Here is a 25,863-nt window from a genome sequence, read left to right as displayed (position 1 = left end):
GAAAAGTTAAACAGTTTGTAGTTACAAAAAGGGAATTAAGGAACTTTTAGGGTGACATGAAGTATTTGAATTGGGCCAGGTACTTATGAAGATAGTAAGCAGATACATCATTTGCGGGCATTGGAGAAAGCATGGTGAGGGAGGTTAGGTGGACAGAAAAGGCCTACCTGATTTCTGGGGAGAGATGGTAGCAGCCCTGTGGAAGGACCATATCCATGGAGGGGAGGAAAGGTAGCTGCCACTGACTGGCCCTCTCATTCCACCCTTCTGGTCCTCTGGTCTCCATCTCGCCAAATACTCTTACACTCAGATAAGCTGTCTTATCTTGTTATAGTTACTTAATGTTTAAAATCATACTCTTACTCTGGAAGAAAAAAAATAATAGGTATTATTTTTCTCTCAATTTCAACCCCATCAAAAATTTTAATAATAAGATGAGCCTGCATACAGATGGTATATGTTTTTACTGTTCAAAGTACTTGATATTTATTGGGTTAATTTTGTCAGACTGGGAGCAGGCAGTACAATGAAGGAAAGAGCAGATTAATTGTGTATAAGCTAAGGTGAAAAGGCACTATAACAAAAATGGAATAGATGAACAGAATTAGGAAGGGGAAACAAAAATAGGTGACAGCATCAAATATTTGTATTAATTCTCAAATCATCAGTATGATTTATAGAAATATTTAACTTTCCATGTTATCCTATACATCATTTATTATAGAACTAAAGTAATATTTTTTAATGCTGTTGATAGTATGATTTTGCTCATGGCTGATTTCTCTTAGCATGATTTTCAGAATTTCAACATTCTTTACTGATTTGGATTTGGATTTTTTTAAACCATTCTTTTAAATGTCCAAGTCAATGAAATATTGTATATATGAAAATGGAATTAATCAAATGAGTTTATTTATATAAGAGTGTAATAGTATATTACTGAGAAATAGACCCCATGTGATACAAATGAAAGAACACAAGACATAAAGTCATGGTCAAGTCAGAGCTGTGTCACTTTACCTGGCCACAGATAGAGAGTCATATCTGTGTGGCCTTTAACCAGTTTCAAAGCTTCAGTTTCCTCCTCTGAAATGGGGAAAATGATACAAGGTTTATATACACTTCAGTATTATTTCAGACTGAAGTGAGATTGACTATGTATTCATTTTGAAATGTATGAAGTGCTACTCAGATAGGAACAAATATTATACACACAAAGAAAAACAAACAGTATTTTAATTTTACCATACATTAATTAAGCCATGAAACTTTAGGATGTTGATGTCTGGGTTATCAAAACTTTTTTTTCACTTTTATTCAACTCAATACCATACTGCCATACTGAAGACATTTTAACAAAAAAAATAATGCCATCTTTCTTTTTCGAAAGATTGGTATTGAGATCACAAACTCTTAACATTTTTAGAAATTAAGATCCCTCTAAGAATCTAATGAAAGCTAAGCATCCTCTCCCAGAAAAATATTCATATCACATACAGACAGAATTTTGCAAAGAATTTCAAAGGTGTTCATATCCATGGATCCTAATAAAAACCACATCTCCACCTTAGATTGACATATAGTAGGACTTCAGTCATATGGCTTCTTTCCTTTCAGATTTCTGGGTTTTCCAGACTATCATGGTCTTCTACTGTGGACTTTTAAAGAAGTTATTTTCCTGCCCAGCTGTGCCTCCACCCATTCCTTGCTTTAGCTGTGTTCCATCTAAGGTCTGTCTCTTAAACAGTCTTGATTCCTGTGTTCAGTCTACCCCCCCACTGCCATTCTCCAGCATTTTTCGTCACTGCTCATTCGTAGTGGAAGCAGTAAGGGAGAGAATGGGAGCTAGGAACCACACCAACAGATGCAAGAAGCAGAGGCTTTGGACGGAAATGGCAGTTGCAAGTAGTTCCAGTACTACCAGTTGCAGCAAGGCCAAAGAGGAAAATAGTCTGAAAAACTAAAATGTTAAGATTTTCACTGATTTAAAATTCTACTAATCCTAAACAGTCAAATATTTGAAATTTTTTGTTACTGGGTTCATTTGTAAACAGCTCTTGATTGAGATCCTCTGGAATTTGACCATTCCCCTCCTCTAGTAATATAATATGGAAGGAAGTGCTCTTTAAACTGTAAAGAACCATAACAATGTAAGGGAGTATCATGCTGGATGATTAATGTGGTTTGATGTGATGTGAAGAAAAGTTACAGATCATCACCATCCATTGTGTGAAATGTCAGCCAGATGAACAAACAGACCAAAGTTTTTTCGCTCTGGTAGTCAGTCTATCAACTGTATATTTTTCCAGGTTTGTAGAATTTTAATCCCCAGATTTTCTACTTTTGCACTAAATCCTCAGCCTTTTCAACTCTTAATTTTATATCATTTCACAAATGGTCCTCAATATCTAGTGCCTTCAGACACTGCCACCTTAAATGTAAGTCAGCATGTGTCAACAACAACCAAAACAAAATTCAGCACAAATATTTATAAATGCAGACATATTCTTAGACTACCAGAAGAGTGTGGTGTTCTTATTTAGTAACTTCAACAACAATCTTCCTAGATCTCTAAGTGTTCCTGTTTAGAAAATGAGAATAAGGACATATAAATTCTTCATGAGCCAGGTGGATTCACTGTTGTGGAATTTGGGGGGTTATTATCCAATGTCAGTTTAAATTTCTATATTCTAGTGCCATTGTAATCCAGTGATAATCTATTTTTAAAATAAAATCTAGAAGCAGGTAGTAAACTGCTTAATAATGAATGTGAAGTATTGAATTAGAGTATTATTTTATGCTTTTAAAAATATTATTGGTACTGCCAGGTGAAGTTTTGCAGTAATGTTATGGTGTTCATAACCAACGTTGATTTTAAGATTTGCACATTACGTAAGCAGAAACCACAAGGCACAAAGATTTAAGGTGCAGGAATGCTGCTGAGGCAGCATTAACAGTGAATTAGATTCCCATTAGGTACTGTTTAGTGAAAGGGGATGTTCATATGCAGGGTTTAAAGAAATTTAGGAGAGAGACATTTTTAATTCAGAATGCCAACAGGCATCATTTGGTATCAGAAGTGTGGCTTGCATTGTTTTCTGTGTGAGCGTTCATCACCATTCAGAATTCTCCCCTTTTTTTAATGCAGTAACATATTTTTGATAGACAATAAATTAATAGTAAATGATAGAGAAATTGCTCTTTTTTAGAGGGAGAAAAGACGTTTGATGCAAAGAAAGAGTGAAGGCATGGCTATAAAATTCAAGGCTACTAGATACTGTATTGAAACTAATTTTTTTATTAAGCTTTCTTATATTTGTTGTGTCAAATCAGTTACTAGTGTTAGCAGAGTTAGAATGTTTATGATTCTTTTAATCTAGAACTATTATTTCTCAGTTTCTTTATTTTGCAGACCACTGATGAATTCTTCCATTTCTTCAAGCCAAGTGGCTCTTTTTTTAAGTTTTAGAACAATTTAATTTTATAGAAATAACATTCTATAGAAACAAGTTAAAATGTAATCATTTTTCAGCCTAAAAGAAAGCAAAATGACATTGATAATCTTTGAAGAGAAAGATCTTTGTGGTCATTTAAAAGACCAAGGAATTACAAGGCCATGGTGAAGAGCAGGCTAGTAAAATTGGAAAAGTCAAAGACATCTTTCTTTACTGATGTGCCATCTACTAAAAATTAGCAGAAGTTAGTCCTAAGTAGCTAACAGTGAACCCCTGGTACAACTCCCTGAAACACTGAAATAGGACGTGGTGGAAGAAACTTATAAAAGAAGCCCTCAGGGATTCCTCTTTTTTTCCCCTGTGATGCCTTTAATCCTTGAATTGTCAAACCACGTGGAAAATAATAGAGCTGCGTAGTTCTAAGACTTAAGTGGTATTGTCTTTTGCAAAGAAAATATTAGGTCTTTTCACACCTCTGTACAAGAATAAGGCATGTGTTCAGTGTAGAAAAGAGTAAATTTGAACAAGAGATGCATATTGCTTTTTCATTTTTAATATATTACTGTTATCTATGACTAAGCAGATTGCACCCAGTAGGGAAAAAAATTGTGGCCAATATTTTATTTTCCTTTTTAAAAACAGATGATTCAACGAGAAGCAGATGTGAAAAGTAAGGTGACTGCTGTGGCGTTGACAGACTCTGTTCACAATGTGTGGCATCAAGAAGCTGGCAAAACGATTCGAGAATGGATGAGAGAGGTGAGATGATTTTTTTCTGTGCTGAGATGAATGAGTGTGAGCCTTTATATCTTGAGCAGCCCCACTAACTTATATCACCTCCCACCGCCAAATTCCCTTTCTGGAGGCAGAAAGAGGGAATAGAGAAAACTAGACATGGTTGAAATAATAATAGGAAACCCTTCTGAAGAAAGACTACTTTTTTGAAAGCACTCCTCCCATTTTTCTTTTTCTTTTTTCTTTTTTTGGCTTTCTATAGAATATCCCCTTTTTCTTTTTCTTTTTCTTTTTTTTTTTTTTTGGCTTTCTATAGAATATATGTATGCATACAGTATATAGTAGGAACTTTGGCTGAATAAGGTCATGATCTGTTAGGAGGTTATTATTCCCTGATTTTTAATTTTGGTATTTAGCATTGGTACTGCTTAATTACAAGAAACAAGCCCAATATACATTGTCTCATTCTTTTCTTCAGAAGTGGTCAATATGTGCCCCTCTTAAATGGATGGCTCACTGCTGCCAGTAGGGGGAGAAGAAGTGAAAAGCTGAAATAGTGTTTTGCAGACCCTTGAGCTAGGAGAAACCCAGGGGCTGGTCATGGTCCAGCCTCAGGCTAAGAAAGCTTTTTCACGCTTCCTAAGGGCTTGTGAACCTGAGAATTTACAAGGACTCATTGAACATGCTCCCATTTTTCAAACAACTTTCAGCTCATTATTTCCTTGATTCCTATTACAGATATACAGCTGAAATTTCTTTTTTACTTATATTCACCTTCCTGATATTATAAGCAATTGACATTAGCCACGCCATGCTTTAGCAATTGTTTAATCAAATCAATACTTATATTTATATATATGAATGAGCTGGTTGACCTTCCTGATTTTCTTCCAGTTTTTTTTTTTTTAATAGAATACCCAGGTATTTATTCAGCTGACCTCTCACCATAGGTACAGTAACTTCTGCCAGTCCTCATGGTGCACCATAAGGACCAGAGAGTTAATGTTTGAAAAGAGTTTTGAATAAACAGAAGGACTAGTCTATATAATCCCCTAGTGGTGTTATCATATCACCAATCTGTTTTCACTGTTGTTATTCTCCATTAGAAAAAGCATTTTCATCATGCAGAAGTCCAAAATATTTTTACTCCTCATAATGAACATATAAAGGTGGGTTTTTTTTAATCTATTCTAACACCCAGGTGTTTTCTGACCACATTGCTTTTCTCCTTTCTCCTTTCACAATTTAGCTACATCCTTAATTTTCATTACCAAGGACCTAAATTCTTCCAAGAGAAATTTTGTGTATTTTATGACTATACTTTCTTATGCAGTTTATCGGTCCAAATGGATACATAAACAGTTCCCAGTATTATATAACTAGTAAGGTTTATAAATGATCTGTTGGTACCTTTTTCCCCCACACACAGCCAATATAGAATTTAGGGCTTATCCCAAACATGAAGCATCCCTGTTTATCATGTTTTTTGATTGCGAGTTCTTCATGTCTCATTCCAGGTGACAAATATAACAGAATTTATTTAGATTTACTTTTTAAGTATTTCTAAGATTGGATTAGGCATCCCCTAAAAATCAGCATATATTAATCTGTGCATTTTTTCATCTGACTGAAATAGGCAGTAATTGAATTTATCTTAATTTTGTCAAAGCTGTCAATAATTTTTTTGCAGACATAGCTTTTATAAAATTTTTGAAAATTTTATAAAATTTTATAAATGACCTAGCTCTTTCAATTCCCTTGATTATGCCTTAGGCATAAAGAAGCGTGAAGAGTTTTGTGTTATGACGTACCAAAATTCAAACCCCAGGTCAATCACTTACCTAGCTGTGTAGTCCTGGGCAAGTTTCTTAATATCTTTGAGATTCAATTTTCTCATCTATAAAATATAATACCTATCTTATAAACATGGCTGGGAAAAAAATGCATGTAAGGAAACAGCACAGTTGTTGGCACTTTAAAGAAGTTCAGTAAATCACAGCTATTATTATTGTTACCTTTTCACCCCAAATAATATAAGCTAGATGAACACTGTTCTCCTTTTGTTTCATGAATGATTTGCATATTCAAAATATCTTACAAAAGAGAAGTAATTCAGAACAAGGAGTTAGGAGAACTGAGTATTGATAATGATGCTGGCTTAGTCACTCACTAGGTAAAACAGTAATTAAGGAGCTAGCGTAAACTACCTGGGTCTACCAGGTACTCTGCCAAGGCTTACTGTCTTTAGAAAGCCACTCTGCCTTTCTGGGCCTGTTTCATAATTGTGAACTAGACATAATAATTCCGATTTCATCTATTTCATGAATTATTGTGAGAATCAAAGGTGATAACCAAGAGGAAACCCCCTTGAAAACCAAATGGTACTACATAAAGAAATCAACTGTATTATTGTAGAAAACACTATAAGATCCCAGAGATGAAAATGATTAGATCATTGTTGATGGGGCTTTGAAATCATCCCTGCTCAGAGCTCTCCACTGAAACAAGAGCAAAAAAAGGGATATCTTTCAGATGTCCTTGCAGGAACTCACCTAAATGTGTGATCCCCTAGTGGAGAATTCAGTGTGGTTTAGCAAGGTTAGAGTCCAGGATTTCCCAACACTCAGGATGAAACAGCGTCCCCTCTTCTTTCTCCTTTTCAGTCCCTGTGCACTCTGCAAGACTCCGTGAAATACTGAAGAGCAAGCAAACCTGGATTCAGCGATTAGAAAGGGCAGTTGTCTTGAGCACAGGTGTTGGGAGAAGCCGTGGCAGGGCAACCTTTGTGCCCTCCACCGCCCACTGCCCTACCACCTTGCTGACTCCAGCTCCATTTAAAGTCAGCTCAGAAACTGAGAGAGTTTGCAGATATCCCCGCCAAGAAAAACACCTCAGCTGAACTGGCACGTTATCCATAAAAACACCAGTCTTGTTGTAGATGAAGCCTCAGTGCTTTGGGCCTCTTGATGATTGGCTCCATTATTTCACCAAACAGATTGGCTCCATTATTTCACCAAACGCTGCTTTAAAATGTGGAAGTAAGATAATGGTACAAATTGCATAGTCATTCTTGTTGTACTACAAATTAGTAAAGCTGTTTGTTGTTTTACAAACATGTTTAAATTAATATGGTAAAGTTGCTGATGTTAAGTATTCATTTACTATAGAAAGCTGATTTTTTAAAATTAGCACAGTGAAAGAAGGTTAAGTACTGTATTCTTGTATTAATTGTATAACTTTAAAATTACAATTTCTTTTAAAGAAAGAAGGTCAAAGAGGGCTACTATGGCAATGATTCCAAGCGAAATATACTCCCAACCAAAAGACCAAGCATACATACTAAGCCAGCCTCATGAGAAGAGGTAGAAAGTAACCAAAGGCAGCTCCTGAAAGGAACTTCATACCTCAGGCTCCAGGCCTGTAAAGTCTGAGTGAACAAGGACGAACCCACTTAACCTAAGAAGGACATTATGCTAAGTGAAATAAGCTAGACACAGAAGGAAAAATACTACACGATATCACTTATATGTGGAATCTTAGAAAGTCGAGTACACAGAAGCAGAGAGTAGGATCGTGGTTACCAGTGTCAGGAAGGTGGGGAAACAGGGAGATGTTGGTCAAAGATTGCAGTGGTATAGAATGCACAAGTCTAGAGACCTAATGTACAGCATGATGACTATATTTAATAATACTGTTTTGAATACTGGAAATTTGCTAAGAGAATGGATTTCAGGCTCTTTCACCACACACACTGAAAAATGCTAGCTATGTAAAGGAGAACATGTTAATTGGCTTGACAGTAGTTATTTCACTATGTATATGTATATTAAATCATCATGTTGTACTTAAATATATAGTTTTTATTAAAAAAAAATGGCTGAGTGGGTGAATGTCATTTCCTGACATACCCCTGGCCTCTGAAAGTCTCCAGCCAAGCCAGATGTATGGTTCTACATGATAGTCATGAACCCTTAGCCATCACCATTCAGTTCTGAGTGTCAGTCCTGGAAACCCAACCTGATAAGTAGTAGTTGTTCTTGTCTGAGGAGGACACAATACCTTCCATATTAAGCATCAACCTCTAGACACTGATGATTTATAACTCATAAAAATGAATAAAAATCTACGCTCAACCAGGGCAACATGCCTCTCCAAATACTTCCAAATATCTTGCACAGGAATACCTAGTACCTACTTTTCTCTTTAAACATAATATATTAAGTTGTAAAGTTTTTATAAAATGTTTTAATTCATTTCATATCTACACTGAAATATTGTCAACCTTGGTTTAAATAGTCACTCAGCACTGTTTTGGCCTATAGGCACTTCTAGTTTATACTAACAGCTCCCAAACTTTTGGATTTCACGAAGAAGGCAATTTACAACCACAAAAACCTAAAGTTTTAATTTTAATTTTAAAGTCATAATTTCAGAGTAAAAGACCTTTAAAGTTGAAAACACTTAACTTTAAGACACTCACTGTATTGCCTTTTTTTCTCTTATTCCCTCAGACCCAGAGAAATTGTAGTTACAGGATCCATCCCAACCTGCTGGCTCTGGCCAAGGGCTTCTCTCTCTCTGCTTGTTGGTCGGGATGAGGCGGGGCTGCATCTGAGGCTCAAGCATGGCTCTGTTGGTACCTCTAGTCCAGCATGCCTTGTTGTCTGCTCAGAGCAACTGAGAATAAGATCTCTGAGGTCTGGGAACACACTCCAGCATGATCTGGGTTTAGATAGGGCCTTCCTAGTGGGCTGCTTCTGTCGTCATCCAAGACACTTAGCTAGTGTTCATCTCAACTGAAGAACTGGGATAGGGTTCAAATTGGGGCATTGAGAAGAGGGATAAAATAAGCATTAGAAAAACAGTGAAAAGAGATTTGGTTTCTAAACTATAAAAACACATCTCAGAATAGGGGGTTCCATTTGATAAGATGGAATTTCAGATAGATTGAATTCATATGTAGTGGCTGTATGTCTTTCTCATATTTCCTTCTTTACATATATTTCCCAGTTTGTTTACATTATTTTGTTTCATTATACTCTATCATATGGCAAACATATTTTTAGCTTGTTTTGTCCTTTTCTCTCTATATTTTTCCCAGTGGGATAGAAATGTCACACAAACATGCACACACCATACGTATGCGTCAACTTATGGTATCAAACCTTTACAATTCTATACCAGTACTTTGTCATTGCAGAGAACTTTTGGACACATTTACTTTAATTATAGGATGTTTGTTTTCTACCCTACTTTTATGAGAGATCAAAGCCTAAACATGTGCCTAGATAAAAACTGAAATTTCAGGATCATAAAATGTAAACCTGTATTTTGTTTTAAATGTTTGAGTTAAAGGTGACCTGGATAAAATCCATTTTGTTCAGCTTTTAATGTCAATGATGAGTTAGAAAATGACTAATCGCCTTAATACTATAATGTACCATCACTGTTACTAATACTGGAAATATCCTATAAGACATAGTTTTACATATGTGAAGTGTAAGTGAACAGTATTAAGACTGACATATCACCTGGGTAATAGCCGACTTTCATCAGATTTGGAGGTACTACTAGGATGAATAATAATTAAAATATATACCTAATCGCTGCCTGTCGGTAGAGCTAATTGCTGTCATTGAAAAGACTAAATTGTTTAAGAAAAAGAGAGAGAAAGAGAAAGTCATTCTTCATTGAAGCTATCTCCCTGTATCATTGGAAACCTATTTTTAGTACCTATAGAAGTCATGATTTTTGAATTTATTAGGGATTGTGATGAATGATAAAACAAATCATCCATTTACATATCTTGACACTGCTTTGGAGAATACTCATTTCTTACAAGCAAGTGTCACACTGTATATAAAAGCTGGCTAATTGTGTGCTAATCTCTGCATTATCTAGAACTCTCTGAGGTGGTATTCTATCAGTAGTAATATTAATTTTATTTATTTCAAACGTACGAAATATCTTCTAAAACCCTATTTCTTTTATAATTTCTTCTCCCTTACATTGTATAGTTTTGCATTCAGCTGCTAATTAAGATTAGGAGTGAAAATTGTAGAATATATATCCACTTTAAACCCTCAAGCTTTTATAATACATGAAGATAGTAATATTTTATCCATTTTAAATGTAAAAAGAGAGAAAGCAAAGCAGTTAAGAACATTACTAGATGTTGTGTTTGTTTTCATGTTTTTTTTTTTTTCCACACAGTTCAATAGTTTCATTGATCTACTGTTTCTTACAAAAATCTGCCATGCTTTGTGAACTTCACTTTCTAATCTCATACAGCAACCCTTCCTTTATGTTATTCCTGCTCTCCCTGGTCCCAGAACAGTAGGGTTGCCTTGACAAATCTATTCAAAAGCCATTCCTTGGCCTTTATTGGCGGGGACTGGGGCCTTTGAAATTCTCTCCTCACTGCAACACAGCTGACATCTTCTTCCAGACAGAATGAATTAAGGAAATACAATAAGACACTTGATCTACCAGTCAAGGATCTTTCCACAGTGAGGACAGATTCCATGGTGCACAACCAGGACAGCAAGCATCTAAAAATACACAATACATGCTTGTTTACCAGAATAGCAATCAGCGATTTTTCCAATATGATTGATAGGATGATTTCTTTTAAAATAAAATCTGTCTGGAAATTCATTGTGTTTGTGTGTGTGTCTGTCTGCATGTGTGTGTGTGTGCGTGCGCGTGTATGTTGGAAATTTTTTTAAAGCCATATGAGGTTAATCACATTTTTAAAGCCAGACTTCAAATACACACTTAAAATGTATGGAAGGAATATAGATTATTTTTATTTCATCTGTCTGAGTTGTAAATCATCATTATCTTAGAGGTTTATCCTTAATATTGAAGCCTTTGTGTCCTCAGACACACAGCTACAATTCACCAGGTTGTGTTTCTTTTGAACTGTTTGATACAGCCTTCATTGAACCAAGTTGAAGTAAAAATTGAATGATAGTATATTTATATGGGCCAGATTTTGAGGAGTAATTGCAAAATTTATTTCCTCTAGTATTACAAAGACAAAGAATATAGTTTTAAAATATCACTATTCTTTCACATGTTCAAATTAATATTTATTTCCATCTAAAAGTTAAAAATAGATACCCTTTTCAATTTCCTTTAATTAAAATCCTAGCCTTCTCTTATGAGTATATTGCATCATAGTTCACAGAAGGTTACATGTCTTCTTAATATCAGGACAGATAACTTGCTGAATTGTAGAAGATAAACTCTTTTCCAGTCATATTGGTCATGAATAATTACTGACTATTTACATAAGAGAATTTTTTACAGAGTATGGAAAATAGAGTATACTTATAGTGGTTGATTGTATAGGATAACTTAATCTCTACAGCCTAACAAGTTGGTCTTGCCTTAAATTATGTTTCAACAGAACATTGTCTCTATTACATTGCAGAACTGTTGTAATTGGGTCTCTAGCTCAGAACCGTTGGACACATCAGTGGAGTCCATGCTGCCTGACTGTCCCCGAGTCTCAGCAGGTATGTGTTTGATGAGAGATGTATAGAGTGCTTTTTATTAAGGTGAAAAAATATGCTAATGAAATGTGGAATTCTATTTTGTGAATTAAGCATGTTGTTCTGCCTTGAATCTTTGAATGAATTATTGGTAACATACAGCATGGGTCTGACCTACTACCAGAAGTGCATTAAGTAGCTGAAGATGCTTACCATCAAACTCCGTAAAGATGAATAGGTGAAACAACGTGAGAGTAATTTAGACAGTTGCTGTTGAAGCTTAGGGAGGTTAGATGTACATAAATTGAAAATTAGGACAAGGACTGGATCGCTGTACAGGATCTCAGAGTATTTGTCTCTGATTACCAATTCAGTGATCCAATAGGCAGTCAAGACTGTGAGTTCAGAGAAGAGACACTGCTGTGGCCTAGAGTCTAGAGAAGTTTTTCATGTAAAAGATTTTGGCTGGACCTTGTGTGTTAGATAGGACTTGGATTATAGGAGGACATGCAGGGTGGTATTCTAGGCAAAAGAAACAGAGCAGTATAAGGAGTAAGGGCTGGAACGGATCAGAAGATACTCATAGGGGGCAAAGACAAGACTGGCCTGTCCACTGAAAGAAAAGAGGTAGCGGGGTGAGCACCTGAGGAAGCAGGCGAGCTCCAGACAGTTGAAGAGTGGCATTGATTTCCATCCTAAAAGGTGGGTTACTTTAGTCTCTAATCTCTAGGTAAGAGGAAAGAGTGACATTTTTAATTACTTTCTGATTTTGGCTTTCACAATTTTGATAGTAAACACAAACTGAGCAGTGGTGTCTGGTTATGTTACAGAACAGAAATGGGTTTGCTTTGGTCATAGATGCCAGAGAATGAGTAGAAGTTTTGAACATGAACTAACTCATATAACAACCATAAGAGATAGCTAATCGCTAAGCAAAGTTGCATACATGTTTACATATTTGAAGGAAATAATTTGGAGAACAGTTCAACTACTAGGTAAAGAATTTTTATTATAATTAAATTTCACCATCATTAATACCTAAACTTAAACTTGAACTGAGCTTCACTATCATTATAACTAAACCTTTCAGGTCTGTCAATCAGGGTTCAGTCAGAGCAACAGACTACTAGGTGATATATATGCTACTGTGTGTGTGTGTGTGTGTGTGTGTGTGTGTGTGTGTGTGTGGTGTACATTAATTACAATATATTGTCTTTATTATCAGTGATTATGTTCCATAGTCTCTGAGAACACTGAATTAGTGAATACTGAATCATCACTCCTAGGGAAAATACAGGGTTAGGTTCCTGCAAGCTCTGGTCACATTTTCATCGACCAATCAATATATAACTTTGTTTTATGCGTGTTTCAGTTTAAAGACGCCTTATTTAATGTATATTGTTGATTCACTAACATTGAATTCACAGTCAACAGCACTGTAACTCATGCCCTAATGGGACTTATTTTCTCCATAAGACACATCACTGTCTTAACACTTCAGCACTATACTTGGATGCCATTTCAGAGAACAAAATCACCAACAAAAGCACAAAAATGTGAAAAACATGGCACTAAATAGTCTGCGAGAAAGACACTTGTTTACAGTACAAGAACTGGAACAAGAAGGCGAAGCATGGCCTTGTTTCACCTTAGTTAGGAATGTGTGTGTTGAGCAACTCAAATTTTTTACCACGCTGCACATGTGCATATCCACAAATGACCACAAAAGCACCATGAGTATTGATTTGGGGGTTTACAAATAAATTTTAATAAGTAGGTGAATTCAGAAATATGGAATTCACAAATAATGAGGATTGACTATATATAGTAAAGGATTTATTACAGAGATTTGACCTGGGATTTGATCAGAGCTGGTTACGCAGTCTCTATAAGAATGTCGACTTGGCAAGCGATGCTGGAGCTGAGTCTACAGAGCAGACAGTTGTTAAGGGAAGATGTTATGTAAAGGGGTGGAGAGCAAGAATGAGCTGGAACCCATAAGCATGAGCTGGAGCCCATGAAGATGGACTTAAACCCATGTCAGTTCTTGTGGCTTCTGTCCTTGGTGGTGTGGGTGTCCTGTAGAAGCCAGTGCCCTTTGTCCTGGTAACCACTGCCTTGTGCCACCAAGCGAACCAGCAGATAAACAACGTGTGTGAGCCTGAAATTGTTGCTGCTTCACTTTAACTTTCCAAATTTCCCACAGAAGTCTCCCTTTTGTACCATTCTAACTAGAGACACACAGATTGAAAAGGAATTCTGGGAAATGTAGTTCAGCCTAGCCAAATTGCCACATTACAGAGCCTCCACAGTTCACCCCTTGTCAACTTGGCACTCATATACATCTCCTTAAACCAGAAAATCTCCAAACGAAGACATTAATGAAGTCTTGCTTCCACCTAACATGATACAACTATCCCGTGTACAATCGAAAACACACTGAAAAGGAGGATACAAAGCCCATTTTTTGTCCTTGGCTGATAGTTCATTCTTCTCATCTTTGGTATCCTGTAGTTTAAATACTGAGAGATAAAGCTAATTACTATTGACACATCTTACATGAGATGTTAAGGGAATAAGAGAGAAGAAGACAAAAATATTTAGTATATATATTCATATCAAAATGAGGAAATACTCATAACTATTACATTCCTCATTTTTGCAACTGGTCATGTAGTTGTAGCTGGTATGTATAACTACCTTCATTCCATATTCTCTTTGCTTTCAGCAAGCACCTCAACTGGTCATGGTCTCTTGCCTGGTGGGATGACCTGTATCTTCATTCCTGAAGGGTCAGGGCTATTAGCAATCCTGCCTGACTTACATTATTGTAGTTTTCTATTGACACGAATCACAGAAAACATTAACAGATGACCTAGAGAATTTCCTGCGCTACAAACACTCCTATTTACCCCCATTGTGTAGTAGCAACTCAGTTTTTCCTTAGTAATCAGGATCAATCACCCTAGCCAATATAGTAACACTCTCTGTTGCTTGTTAATCCAGTGGTATAAGGATTCCAAAGTGGCAAGATGGCAGTTTCAGCTTTCAGTTCAGTGGAATCATTCACCTCATGGAAGCATTCCTCTGTATGGAACCTTTAGACCGACAGAGCCTAAAGTCATGGGACTGCGAAGCAGTAGTTTTGCTAGTAGATTACTAAGGGTGATGAGAAGAGAATCCAGCCCCATTTCTACTCCTCATTCCTAGATCTGGGAGAAACATCACAGTGTATTAAAGGCTGATGTAGAGCACATAACGCACCTGGGAGGACATTGTCTCAGCTCTACAAGGTATTGTCACCTAACCAGGCACCGTAACTGTTCAAACAGTCATTCCACCATTCTACCAAGCCTACTGCTTAAGGATAGTGGGGAGCATGGTAATACCAGTGAATGCTGGCAGATCTCAGGCTATTGCTTGTTCTCTTGCTTGCTCCCTCTGATGGAAGCCAGCTGCCATGTTGTGAGCTGCTCATGCAGAGGCCTATGTGGTAAGGAATCGGTGTCTCTGGCTGAGAGCCAGTGAGGATCTGAAGGCTGCCAACAGCCGCGAGAGTGACCTTGGAAAAGGATCCCCTCCCAGTTGAACCTTGAGATGACTGCAACCTCAGCCAACACCTTGACTGTGGCTAAGCCACACTCAGATCCAGGACCCTCAGGTGCTGGGACTGATAAATGTGTTTTGTTTTAAGCACATTTTGGAGAATTTTGGAGACGACTTGTTCCACAGCGGTAGATAATTAATACAACAGGCTTACTTCAACTCTGGTGGTCGCTCAAGCCTAAGCAGAAAGAAACCTTAACTTTTTTTGAGACTAAAGCTTTGTAAGGTTCTTCTTTTCTCTGATACCTTAGGGTTTAAGAGCAACTCTTTCAAAAAAAGGCACTAAAATGCTCTTTGAAGACAATTTATTCCTACCCTTTCTCTTCCACTACCTCATTAGACTTTGTGGTACAGTTTACCAAAGATAAGATATTGTTTCTTCTTTATCACACTCATTTGATCCTATACTAAGTCGTTAGCTCTTCTCTGAGCTTATACTTAAGCTTATACTATTCAGCTCTTCTCTGACCAAATTTTTCGTGGAACAGAACTTGCTACTTTCTGTAACCTTCTATTTCCTGTGGGTGTTTATTCCAACAAATTTGACTTAAATCAGAAGGAGATTTCATGTACACTCTGCAGCATACACAGTTGTCCCCCACTTTATGAAAGCTTACTTTATGCCACTTCACTTTTATGAAAGACCTGCATTAGTACCTGTTTTCATTAACAGAAGGAAATCCAAAGAGGATTTTTGCTTTTAGGAAGAAAGGCAAAAGCAAAGATAGCATTCAGCGTTTGTTTTCAGGGAGCCGTTATAGAGGCAGCAAGTACCCTGAGCTGCAAGAGTGGCACCACTAAGCTCCTTCTCTGGGAACTACACTCTGCATCTCAACATCAAGTTGCCATAGCTTAACTGCGCATGTAAACATCCGTGCCTTATCTCGATTTATTTTGGGCATCCACTAGCAAGAGTGCCCTAAGGTAGTTGCTTCTTCACTTTACATCATTTTGGCTTACGAAAGGTTTCACAGGAGTTACTCTACTTTCAGATAGTAGGGGAAACCTGCATCCATTTATTCCTCAAATATTTATTGAGCAATTATTATGTTCCAGGTACTGTTCTGGAAGCTGGGGACATAGCAGTCAACAATAGCTTATAATGACTTTTTTTTCCCAAAAAAAACTGTTTCCTGGCCCTCTGCCAGTGGGTAGTTTGCCCCTTTTGAATCTGGCATCAACACTAGGTTGCATCAATTGAGAGAACAGTTAGGGCCAGTACCCCCAGCATTTTCCATACCTACTTATAAAAATTGAACAGGTTTTCAATCAAAATCAGCGATTTCCCTCAAAGAGTCCTAAAAAAATGTTGAACATTTTTTATGACATGATCAACATTATTATGACATGATAAAAATGGAATTTTAAAGAAGATTAATTTAGTAAATGAATAAAAAACAGGAGCAAGAAGCCGGAGGCAGTAGACTCAGCAGGATGTGACAATAAAGCCAGTATATGTGGTTGATGGTGTGAATTGGAGTGGTGGCAGTGGGAACAGAGAGGATAGGAGAGCTGTAACAAATATGACTTGGGAATAATCTACGCTCCTTGATGATAAACAGATTGAATGTGGAAGCTAAGGGGAGGGAGAAGACAATGATAAGCTCCGATGAAAAGTAACTGGGATAATGAAAATGTCATTACCAGAGAAGTACAGGGGAGCTGGAGGGGGAAATCAATTATGGGCAAGAAATGATGAAATTGTTTTATGACCTACTTAATTGAGATAATGATATTTGAGGTGATGGCAGGAAATTCAAGTAGAAATGGCAAATGTTGTTTAAGTACCTTTGAAAGACTTGAAATTCTCTGATTAATAACCCTGTTACTATAATTTAAACTGTTAAGATTATTTGAAATTTTCTATGTGTACTGACCACAGGTTAGTAATGGATGTCCAGACTATCTGTTCAATTTAGTGAAGGCTTTTTTTTTCTAGATTTCTAAATTACGAAGTTTTTTTTCTTGTTATGCTTTACTTTTTATCTTTTGACTAGACGTTTCATGGTCAAAGCAATGAAATTACCTGTAAAAACACATACTCATTTAATATTGAATTTTTTCCTTTATTACTAAATATGTTTCCCTTTACCCCCAAAATAGATCTAATGCTCATAAAAGCTCTATTTTATGAATGTTGTTTACCTGTGCATATATATTTTAAAAGCAGGTATAATAAAATTTTTTAATTGTACTTAAAATACACTGATAATTATTTTCAGTACAGTCACATTGTTTTTATTTTTCTTTTGAAAGCAAATGTAATACTTGACAACTCCACACTTAAGAATTGTCAGCATTATATCTTATATTGTGCTTAAAATGAAGTCTGACTTTTCAGTTATTATAACATATAGTGAACGGTGGATATTTGAGGGATCTTGAATACGTGCCAAGTGACTGGTTCCCCCACTTCTTTATTTTAATAGTATTTCGTAGTAGTGAAAATCGGCGCATTGAAAACATGTTATTCAGAGAAACATATAATAGGTTAATAGGATATATGTTTATTGTATAGCTCACATTTTGGTTGTTTATGTTTATTATAAAATGGCAACAGCAAATATCTGCCTCACTTATAGAAATGTTATGAAATGTTACAAGGACAATTTTTTAGTATCTGGAGGGATATTTTAAGTTCATCAAGAGGAAGGCACTGTGAAAATGTACTGTGGCACTATATATTCTCATTAGTCATTTTAGAATTTAAAATTGTCATTTATTTAAAAGCGATTATTGATTATTTTAATCCTGTAGAAATGGAAAAAGCATTTGCAGAAATATTTTCCCTTCTATTTTCTTGTCTCCAATTCTATTTTTAAACAACAAATAACTTAGTTATTCATGTTTTCCTATGTTCTCTGTGACATGGGTAAGGGTCACAAAACCGTAGTCACAGAAAGACAGAAAATATAATGGAGAAATCAAAAGGAAGATTAATAGTCAAAAGAAAAATGTTCAGTAGGACATAGAAATCAGGAGACAAAGCTGAAAGAAACTAGGGTAGCAGTAAAGATGAAATTAGAAATGATCTTATGTGGTGTGTTGCTTCCCCAAAATAGCAAATATAATTTTTAACTGTGTATGAGCAGACATTCTTCTGGGTGAAAGGAAAGCAAAATATAAATGTTTGAAAGCAGACAAGGTTATAGAGCACTGATATCTTCTGACTTCTTACAAGTCTGGACACAGCTTGCTTCGGCTGGCCTATGACTGACAGTCCACTCTTTGCCAGGTGGGTTCTAACTGGGCCTAGGTGTGGATAAGTACTGCTGCTCAGGCCCACATACTTTCAGCACCATCCGAATGTGCTCCCTCCCTGCCTGTCTGGGTATATGCTTTCAGTCTTTATGCATTCATTCAACAAGAATTCAGTGTGGACCAGACATTGTTGCAGATGCCAGGGACATAGCAGTGAATTACAGCAGATAATGGTCCCAACGTGGAGCTTACATTCTAGTAGGAGATACAGACAGTAATAAACAAGATAAGTAAGGAGAGTATATGTGTAGTATGTTAGATAGTGGTCATTGGTAGGAGAAATAGAAAACAAGAAGAAAGGACCTGAAGTGTGTGTATGTGGAGGGACAGATTCGAATTTTTAGGAAGGTGGCCAGGGAAGGCCTCTCTGAGAAGATGACACTTCTAGGACATTCCTTCTAGTCCTGATCTTCTCGCGTTTCCCACTGGTAAAGACAGTACATATTTGCCTATCTGACTTTAGAGATCCTTTTCCTAGACTTCAGGGTATCTACTTAGGTCTGAAATCTTCGCCCTTATGTCCTCCCTGCAGTCTCTTGTTCTGGGTTCTTGAAAACCTGACCTTCTCATCGGATCCACTTTACCAGTCCTCTAAGGTTTATGGTAACCGTAAAGCATAGTTACCAGAAAGTTATTAAAGTTATTCCACTCTTCCTTAAGCAACACGTACAGAAAAGTATAACATTTGTATGGCACTCTGGACATAAGCAACCTTGACATAAGAGAAGGTTGCTTATGTCCAGAGTTGAATGGACAGAGCCCCTCCTGGCTGACCTGAAGGGTGAGAGGATGAGTATTTTCACATACCTGTGACCCTTTTGTACCAGGCACACAGGATGGAAAGCTCTTTCCACCTACCATTAAGGAAATACGTGAACCTAGATTCATTAAAACTATGCGGTCTAGATCTCTGATTCCTGTCAATATATTCCCTCCCCAAACTTGTATCCATCTCAGTTTTTCTTGCCTTTGTCATGGCTTGAGATAGCTTTTTCTTTTTTATTTCAGCTTACTTAGAACACTTGATGTAAATCTGTGTAAAATTTAGAAAATTAACAGTATAAATGGTTAAAAAAAAAAGAAGAAAAGAAAAAGGGGAAAGAAAGAACCAAGGTAGATATCTTAGGAGATAAGAATTAAACTTGAAAACTTACTGTATTTAGATGATCCTGTCTTATTCTGGATATAGAAAGGGGCCATTAATGGAACCCTAATTTTTCTTTGCTTAAGTAATCCAGACTGACTGTTTACACTGACTAAAATACTGAATATTTGCTAAATATTCACTTCACTTTATTGCTGAAAACATATCTTGAGGAAATGACAGTAAGGAGTTATATCTTTTCTTTATTAGTGAATAATCACTTCCTTCTAAAGATACCAATGAAAAATATATCATTCAGAATGTGTAGACAAATTGAGTTGTCTAGTATGTTTTTAGACATAGCTCAAATTAATTAGGTAATTGAAAATCTATACTTTGCCTTGTAAACAGACTTTAAAATTCAAGACATCTTAGCATATATGATACCGTACCACTTTTGACTACATGTACTGCTCAAGAATTCTAGCACTCCTCTTTCTTCCATTCAAAGGGTATACATTCTAATTCTTTAAGTGGTGTTTTCATTAACTAAATAGCACTTTTCAGGCAGTTTTTGTTCATTACTGTAGCTGTTATTCATAGGTTAGTTTCCCTATTCATTGTTCTGTGCTACCTTATAATTATTAGTTAATATTAGGGATGAGTGTTCTGAAAGTTGACCACTAGAAATTCTTGTGTTTTCAGCGAATTATTCATTGTAATTAGCTGGAATCAGGTACTTTGGGGAAATAACTGATCAAATACTCATTTAAAATAATCTAACTATACGAATGATGTTTATGTAGATCACCAATATTTGCCCTGATTATATATATATACTTAATCAGGTCCAATATTATCCTGTGATTTTTGACTTTTCCAGTTTTCCAGTAATCACAGTGAAAAGTAGTCTCACTCCAGAAATCTCACTTTAAAAAAAAATTAAAAATAGCCACCATGTTTTTTACAGCTTTCTGAACCAATTTGTGAAAAATTCGTCAAAGAATTTGGCAGTAAAGGTGGCAACTCTCCTTTTACTGAGCTAACTTTTCCCTTTAAAGATAAAAAGTTTTTAATTATTTTGGAATGCTTTTGGATAAATAACGAAATAATATGAATTTATATTTGTACTTGAAAATTGTTTAAGTTATGAGTTAATTTGTGAGAGATATTATTTTTACAGTCCCCATAGCAGTGTCTCATGGCTCTTAGTGCTATGTCCCTAGTTGTTAGAAAAGTAAGTCGGGACCAGTGATACCTAAGACAGAGATCTTCATTCTTTTTAAACAGATATTAAGTATTGATCTCACCTTCCATGGCTGTCTGTGCTTCACTTGTCCTCTTTTTCTCCTTTCCTCTGTCAGCTGTCTGGGTCAGTGCTCTGGATGGCTCTCCCTGGGTCTGTATATTGCTCTCCGACTCTCCCTCTGTCATCTCGTTTAGTCTCTATCTGTGGTTCTTTTCTTATAATTTTTGTCTTCTGTGTCTCCCTGGCTTCATTGTCCCCCACCTAGAGACTCTTTGTCCTGCAGCCTATGGAATCACATCTCCCCCAGCCCACCATCTCTGCCTGCCCCTTCCTGACCTGTGTGGTTTGCCTGGGTCCACTGCCCTTCACTTTTCTTTGACCAGCCGTGTGATATGTGCCTCCCATCTACACCCTCCCTGCCTGCTCTGTCTTGTCACAGACAGACATCAAGTCACCAGCGATAAATCTCTCTGCTGGCAAAAATACCCCCAAAACATACCCCTTCAGAGAAACTGCATTGCTTTCTAGTAGTGATTCAGAACTTCTAAACTAAATATTCTGTGTTACTGAAATGAAAATGCAAAGAGAACATTAGGCACCATAGATAGGTCAAGTATTTACCATTTGTAAAATCCTAAGATGTTCTAAGTTGATTATCAGCACTTTAAAGCAGGGATATATTTTTAAAAGATTTTGTCTTACCATAGTTCTTAAAATATAGTCCTTCTTTAAAGGAAAATAGTTTTATTTAATGAAAAATATTTTAAAGATAATTTGATCAATGACTTCAGCTTTTAGGTATTAACATTGGTTTAACTGATATATGATATCTAAATATTCTTTGAGAACTGGTACTAGTATTTCCATTCATATTATCTCTATCATAATGTCCCCTTCAACCATACATATTTCACCCCAAGTATTCAATATGTTAGAACCAATAAATAAAGAAATCATGTACCAGCTAGCTTATGCATGTTTTGAATAATCTCATGGTACAATCCTTGACAAAATTCAGTTATTTTACATAATTTCTTAATTTCTAAAGTATTATAGAAGTTACTTGTTTAAAATTTTGGGCAAATAAACATATATATCATTTTAAGCTTTGTATAGCAATGATCTTTATAAATGAGACTTTTGTAAGAGACCCTAAATTGAAATTTTCTAATAAATTTCTAAAATCAGTATTGGCTTAGAGATTCTTTTGTTTTTAGCTAGTTTCAGACATTTTAAAAGACCAAAGTGAAGTTTTTACTTTTAATTTCCTTTTAGTAAATTGCCTTCAAAGAAATTGAGTCTTCTTTCCATTTTAATTTGTGTGGCAAAGTAGCCACACCTTTCCTGCTTAGTTTCCAGAAGAATAGTGATTAAATTTAAAATAAGACATTGTTAATTTAAGGCCACAGATACAAGTGATTAAATATAACCAATATGTGGGAAAGCTATTTGTGGAACTAGATGATATGCAGGTTGAATTTTATAATAAAAAGTATAGTTTTCCATAACCATTGTAGTTTAGATTTTTATAGCACTTCTCTTTTGAAGGAATAATCCCTCAGCATTATTTGGTTTTGCTTTACTTCAGAAATAATATCAAGCATATAAAATCAACACTGGCAGCAAAGCTTAAATTTTAGAAAATCCAAATTTAATTATTTTTACTAATTGATTAGTTGTTGACTTAATTAATTTCCCCTGAAATTAGAGCCTAATCCCATGTCTTACTTCAAACTTGAGTTATTCTTGGTTCTCTTGGGGTAAGAAACTAACTGTAAATATTTATTCCTTAATTGTACAAAGATTTATTGAGTACTTAATATGTACTAGGCACTAGTTTAGACTCTAAAGATTGCTAGAGAGGCTTCCCTGGTGGTGCAGTGGTTGAGAATCCGCCTACCAATGCAGGGGACACGGGTTCGAGCCCTGGTCCTGGAAGATCCCACATGCCGCGGAGCAGCTAAGCCCATGCGCCACAACTGCTGAGCCTGCGCTCTAGAGCCTGTGAGCCACAACTACTGAAGCCCGCGTGCCTAGAGCCCATGCTCCGCAACAAGAGATGCCACCACAGTGAGAAGCCCGCACACTGCAACGAAGAGTAGCCCCTGCTCTCTGCAACTAGAGAAAGCCCACGCACAGCAACGAAGACCCAATGCAGCCAAAAATAAAATAAATAAATAAGATTGCTAGATATCACTCTTGCCTCTCAAGGAACTCACAGTCTCCTAGGAAAAAAGTCTTTTATCCATTGCAGAGATTCTCTTGGTTCCTAATCACAGGTTGATCATTGAAATAGGTGAGGTGAAGAGGAAGGTTAAGGACTTATGAACTCCTTCAGGACCCAAATGTAACTCTTAGTTCACTAACAGCTCACTTTATTAAATGGTACCCCACTACTATCTAAGAGCTAGTGCATCTTCTCAAAGTGTCCACCTTCCTTCCCTACTATTATAAGACCCTGACTTTTTACTCTAGCTATACATTTCAAATGAATGTGTTACTTGTCATTTCAAACTCTTTAATGGTATTAAGTCAGCATTTATGAAGAAGAGCTTTGGATTTAACATGATTGTGAGAAATTTGTATCCTCCTAAATGTGTGGAGAATTAATTCTATAATATGGCCAGGTGAAGATCTACAGTCATACTCTGTATAAAATGAGGATAATACTAGTACAGTCTTATTGGGTTATGGTCAGAATTAAGTGAAATAATCCATATGGGACTGTTAAAATAGTACCTGGCATATGGTTACAACTCAGTGAATACAGGTGGTCCTCGCTTTGCACCGTTCTAATATACACAAATTTCAGTTACCATAGTTTAGTTAAATAACACCAAACCCCCCCAAAACAAGGTTCAGAATTTCAGTTACCACAATATATTAACTATTAGTAATTGCATTAAGTACAACTGTCTATGTAAATAAACAGATGCACATCATGATCAATGACCAATTATATCCCCTTTTTCAAAATCTGTCACTGACCAAACACTGCATATCTGTTATTCAGTTCATACACAGTAGCACTATCTGTTTTTATAAAAATGGATGGTCAGGGGGCTTCCCTGGTGGGGCAGTGGTTGAGAGTCCGCCTGCCGAGGCAGGGGACACGGGTTCATGCCCCGGTCTGGGAAGATCCCACATGCCGCAGAGCGGCTAGGCCTGTGAGCCATAGCCGCTGAGCCTGCGCATCCGGAGCCTGTGCTCCGCAACGGGAGAGGCCACAACAGTGAGAGGCCAGCGTACCGCAAAATAAAAAAGGATGGTCAGAAGAGAGATCTGGCCAACAAAGATGAAAGTGAAGCAAACACATGAAATGCTGGAAGTGAAATTGGAAAGCACTGTGACGAAAAGATGAAGATGTCCCAGAGGAAGTGATACTGGCAAAAAAAACACTTCACAGCAAATGAACTCTCAGAGATATTTCATGACATTGGAAGCTTGAAGGGTAAAATGTTGGAAGCTGATCCACACTAGGAGTGTGAAAGTTAGCCAAGGCATAGAAAAGATTTGTTTGAACTGTATCATAAGTTATATGACAAGAAAGCAAGCACTATTCAAACTACTCTTAATAAGTTTTTTACAAAGAAATAAAGCATCTTAATTCTCATTGTTTCTAATGTTTTAAAGATGAAGTGTAGGGCTTCCCTGGTGGCGCAGTGGTTGAGTGTCCACCTGCCGATGCAGAGTACACGGGTTCGTGTCCCGGTCTGGGAAGATCCCACATGCCGCAGAGCGGCTGGGCCCATGAGCCATGGCCGCTGAGCCTGCGCGTCCGGAGCCTGTGCTCCGCAACGGGAGAGGTCACAACAGTGAGAGGCCCGCGTACCGCAAAAAACAAAAAAACAAACAAACAAAAAAAAAGATGAAGTGTAATGTACTAAGTACAATTAGTCTTACTCTTTTTTTCATTCCCCGACCCTATTCATTTTTAGCTGACAGTAAGAAGACTTTTAATGTTTTGACAAAAAAAAGGTCATGGAACAACCGTAGTTTTTTTTCATTGATTATTATGATCACTTTGCCTGATTTCAGCTTGTATGGTCCTCTGTATAGTCCCACACTACCGTGCAAAGCAAGAACTTCCTGTTATTATTATTAGAAATTATTTTACCCAACAATCAAGTACCACAGTTTTAGAGAAATTGTTCTTTGCTTTTCAATATTTGAGAGTTAAAAACTTTCTGTCATTTCTCTCCTACTTCATTCTATTTTCTAGATTATCTAAGTCCTGATTCTAGTTATGTCTCGTCATCAGTCTCAGAGCCTCCCAGTACATCTTCTACAGAAGTACGGTCTTTAAACTCCTCAATTTTCCTATTCTTCAGCATTCTCCGTATTTCACTCTTCCAATTTACTTAAATTCCACACTGACCCTTTCCCTTTCACTCTCCTTCCTGCTAGTGTCCTATTCTTCCATACTCTCCCTGAAAGCCTATCGACTCTTTCACACATTGTCTTCCTTTCAAATGACCCCTGCCCTAGAACATATCCTTATGAGAAACTTCTATAAATTCATCAGTTTCTTCCTTGTGTTTCATCTACTTTTCTGTCAGTCATAAAAGACAAGTGTCATTCTTGAATTTAAATTACTACAAGAAATTCTACCACTCTATTTGTTTTACTTCAGTTCATAGTTTCTTAGAGAGATTCCAGGGACATTCACAGAGGCCCCAAACTTAATGATGGTAATGGCACCAAAATCAACTAATTTGGAATCTCCTTAACAAAAATAATTCTCACAGCACCTAAAAGAATTGCATCCTATAAACAAAAATTCTGTTCTACTTCTGATTTACTTCTCTGAGCCCATGTCACATCCTAAATTACTGGTTTCATTGGTCGTAAGCTGTCATTTCTGTTAGGTGTATTTTACTGTGCAGTGTAATAGAAAACTTTTTCACTCAACAAGTTGTGTATCTCCTGCTTAAAAGTGTAAGCACAGTACAAATTTGAATGCAGAAGACGGTG

General features: G+C 36.6%; 2 protein-coding genes across 11 annotated transcripts in view; both read left to right on the top strand.

The window, feature by feature from the left end:
- ARB2A (ARB2 cotranscriptional regulator A) overlaps positions 1-25,863 on the top strand; it is a 427,541-nt gene that overhangs the window by 271,173 nt on the left and 130,505 nt on the right. For 8 of the 10 annotated variants that reach the window (XM_089908385.1, XM_022592751.3, XM_022592733.3 and 5 more), the window contains 2 exons: positions 4,098-4,214; positions 11,629-11,713. In XM_089908385.1, the coding sequence (XP_089764511.1) occupies positions 4,098-4,214; positions 11,629-11,713 (202 nt within the window). Of the gene's footprint in view, positions 1-4,097; positions 4,215-6,853; positions 7,306-11,628; positions 11,714-25,863 lie in introns of those variants that run through there. The other 2 variants (XM_089908390.1, XR_016392455.1) reach the window with 2 other exon arrangements.
- Positions 11,722-25,863, top strand: part of POU5F2 (POU domain class 5, transcription factor 2) — a 92,804-nt gene continuing 78,662 nt past the window's right edge. Inside the window, 1 exon segment of the mRNA XM_089908391.1 lies at positions 11,722-25,863. This exon segment is cut by the window's right edge and continues 18,891 nt beyond it. The gene's annotated coding sequence lies outside the window, so the exon portion shown is untranslated.

This window comes from Delphinapterus leucas, chromosome 3, assembly GCF_059928025.1.
Source record: "Delphinapterus leucas isolate spDelLeu-1000000601 "Yukka" chromosome 3, BTC_Dleu_Yukka2, whole genome shotgun sequence".
NCBI lineage: Eukaryota > Metazoa > Chordata > Mammalia > Artiodactyla > Monodontidae > Delphinapterus > Delphinapterus leucas.
This window is presented reverse-complemented; position numbering and strand designations above follow the sequence as displayed.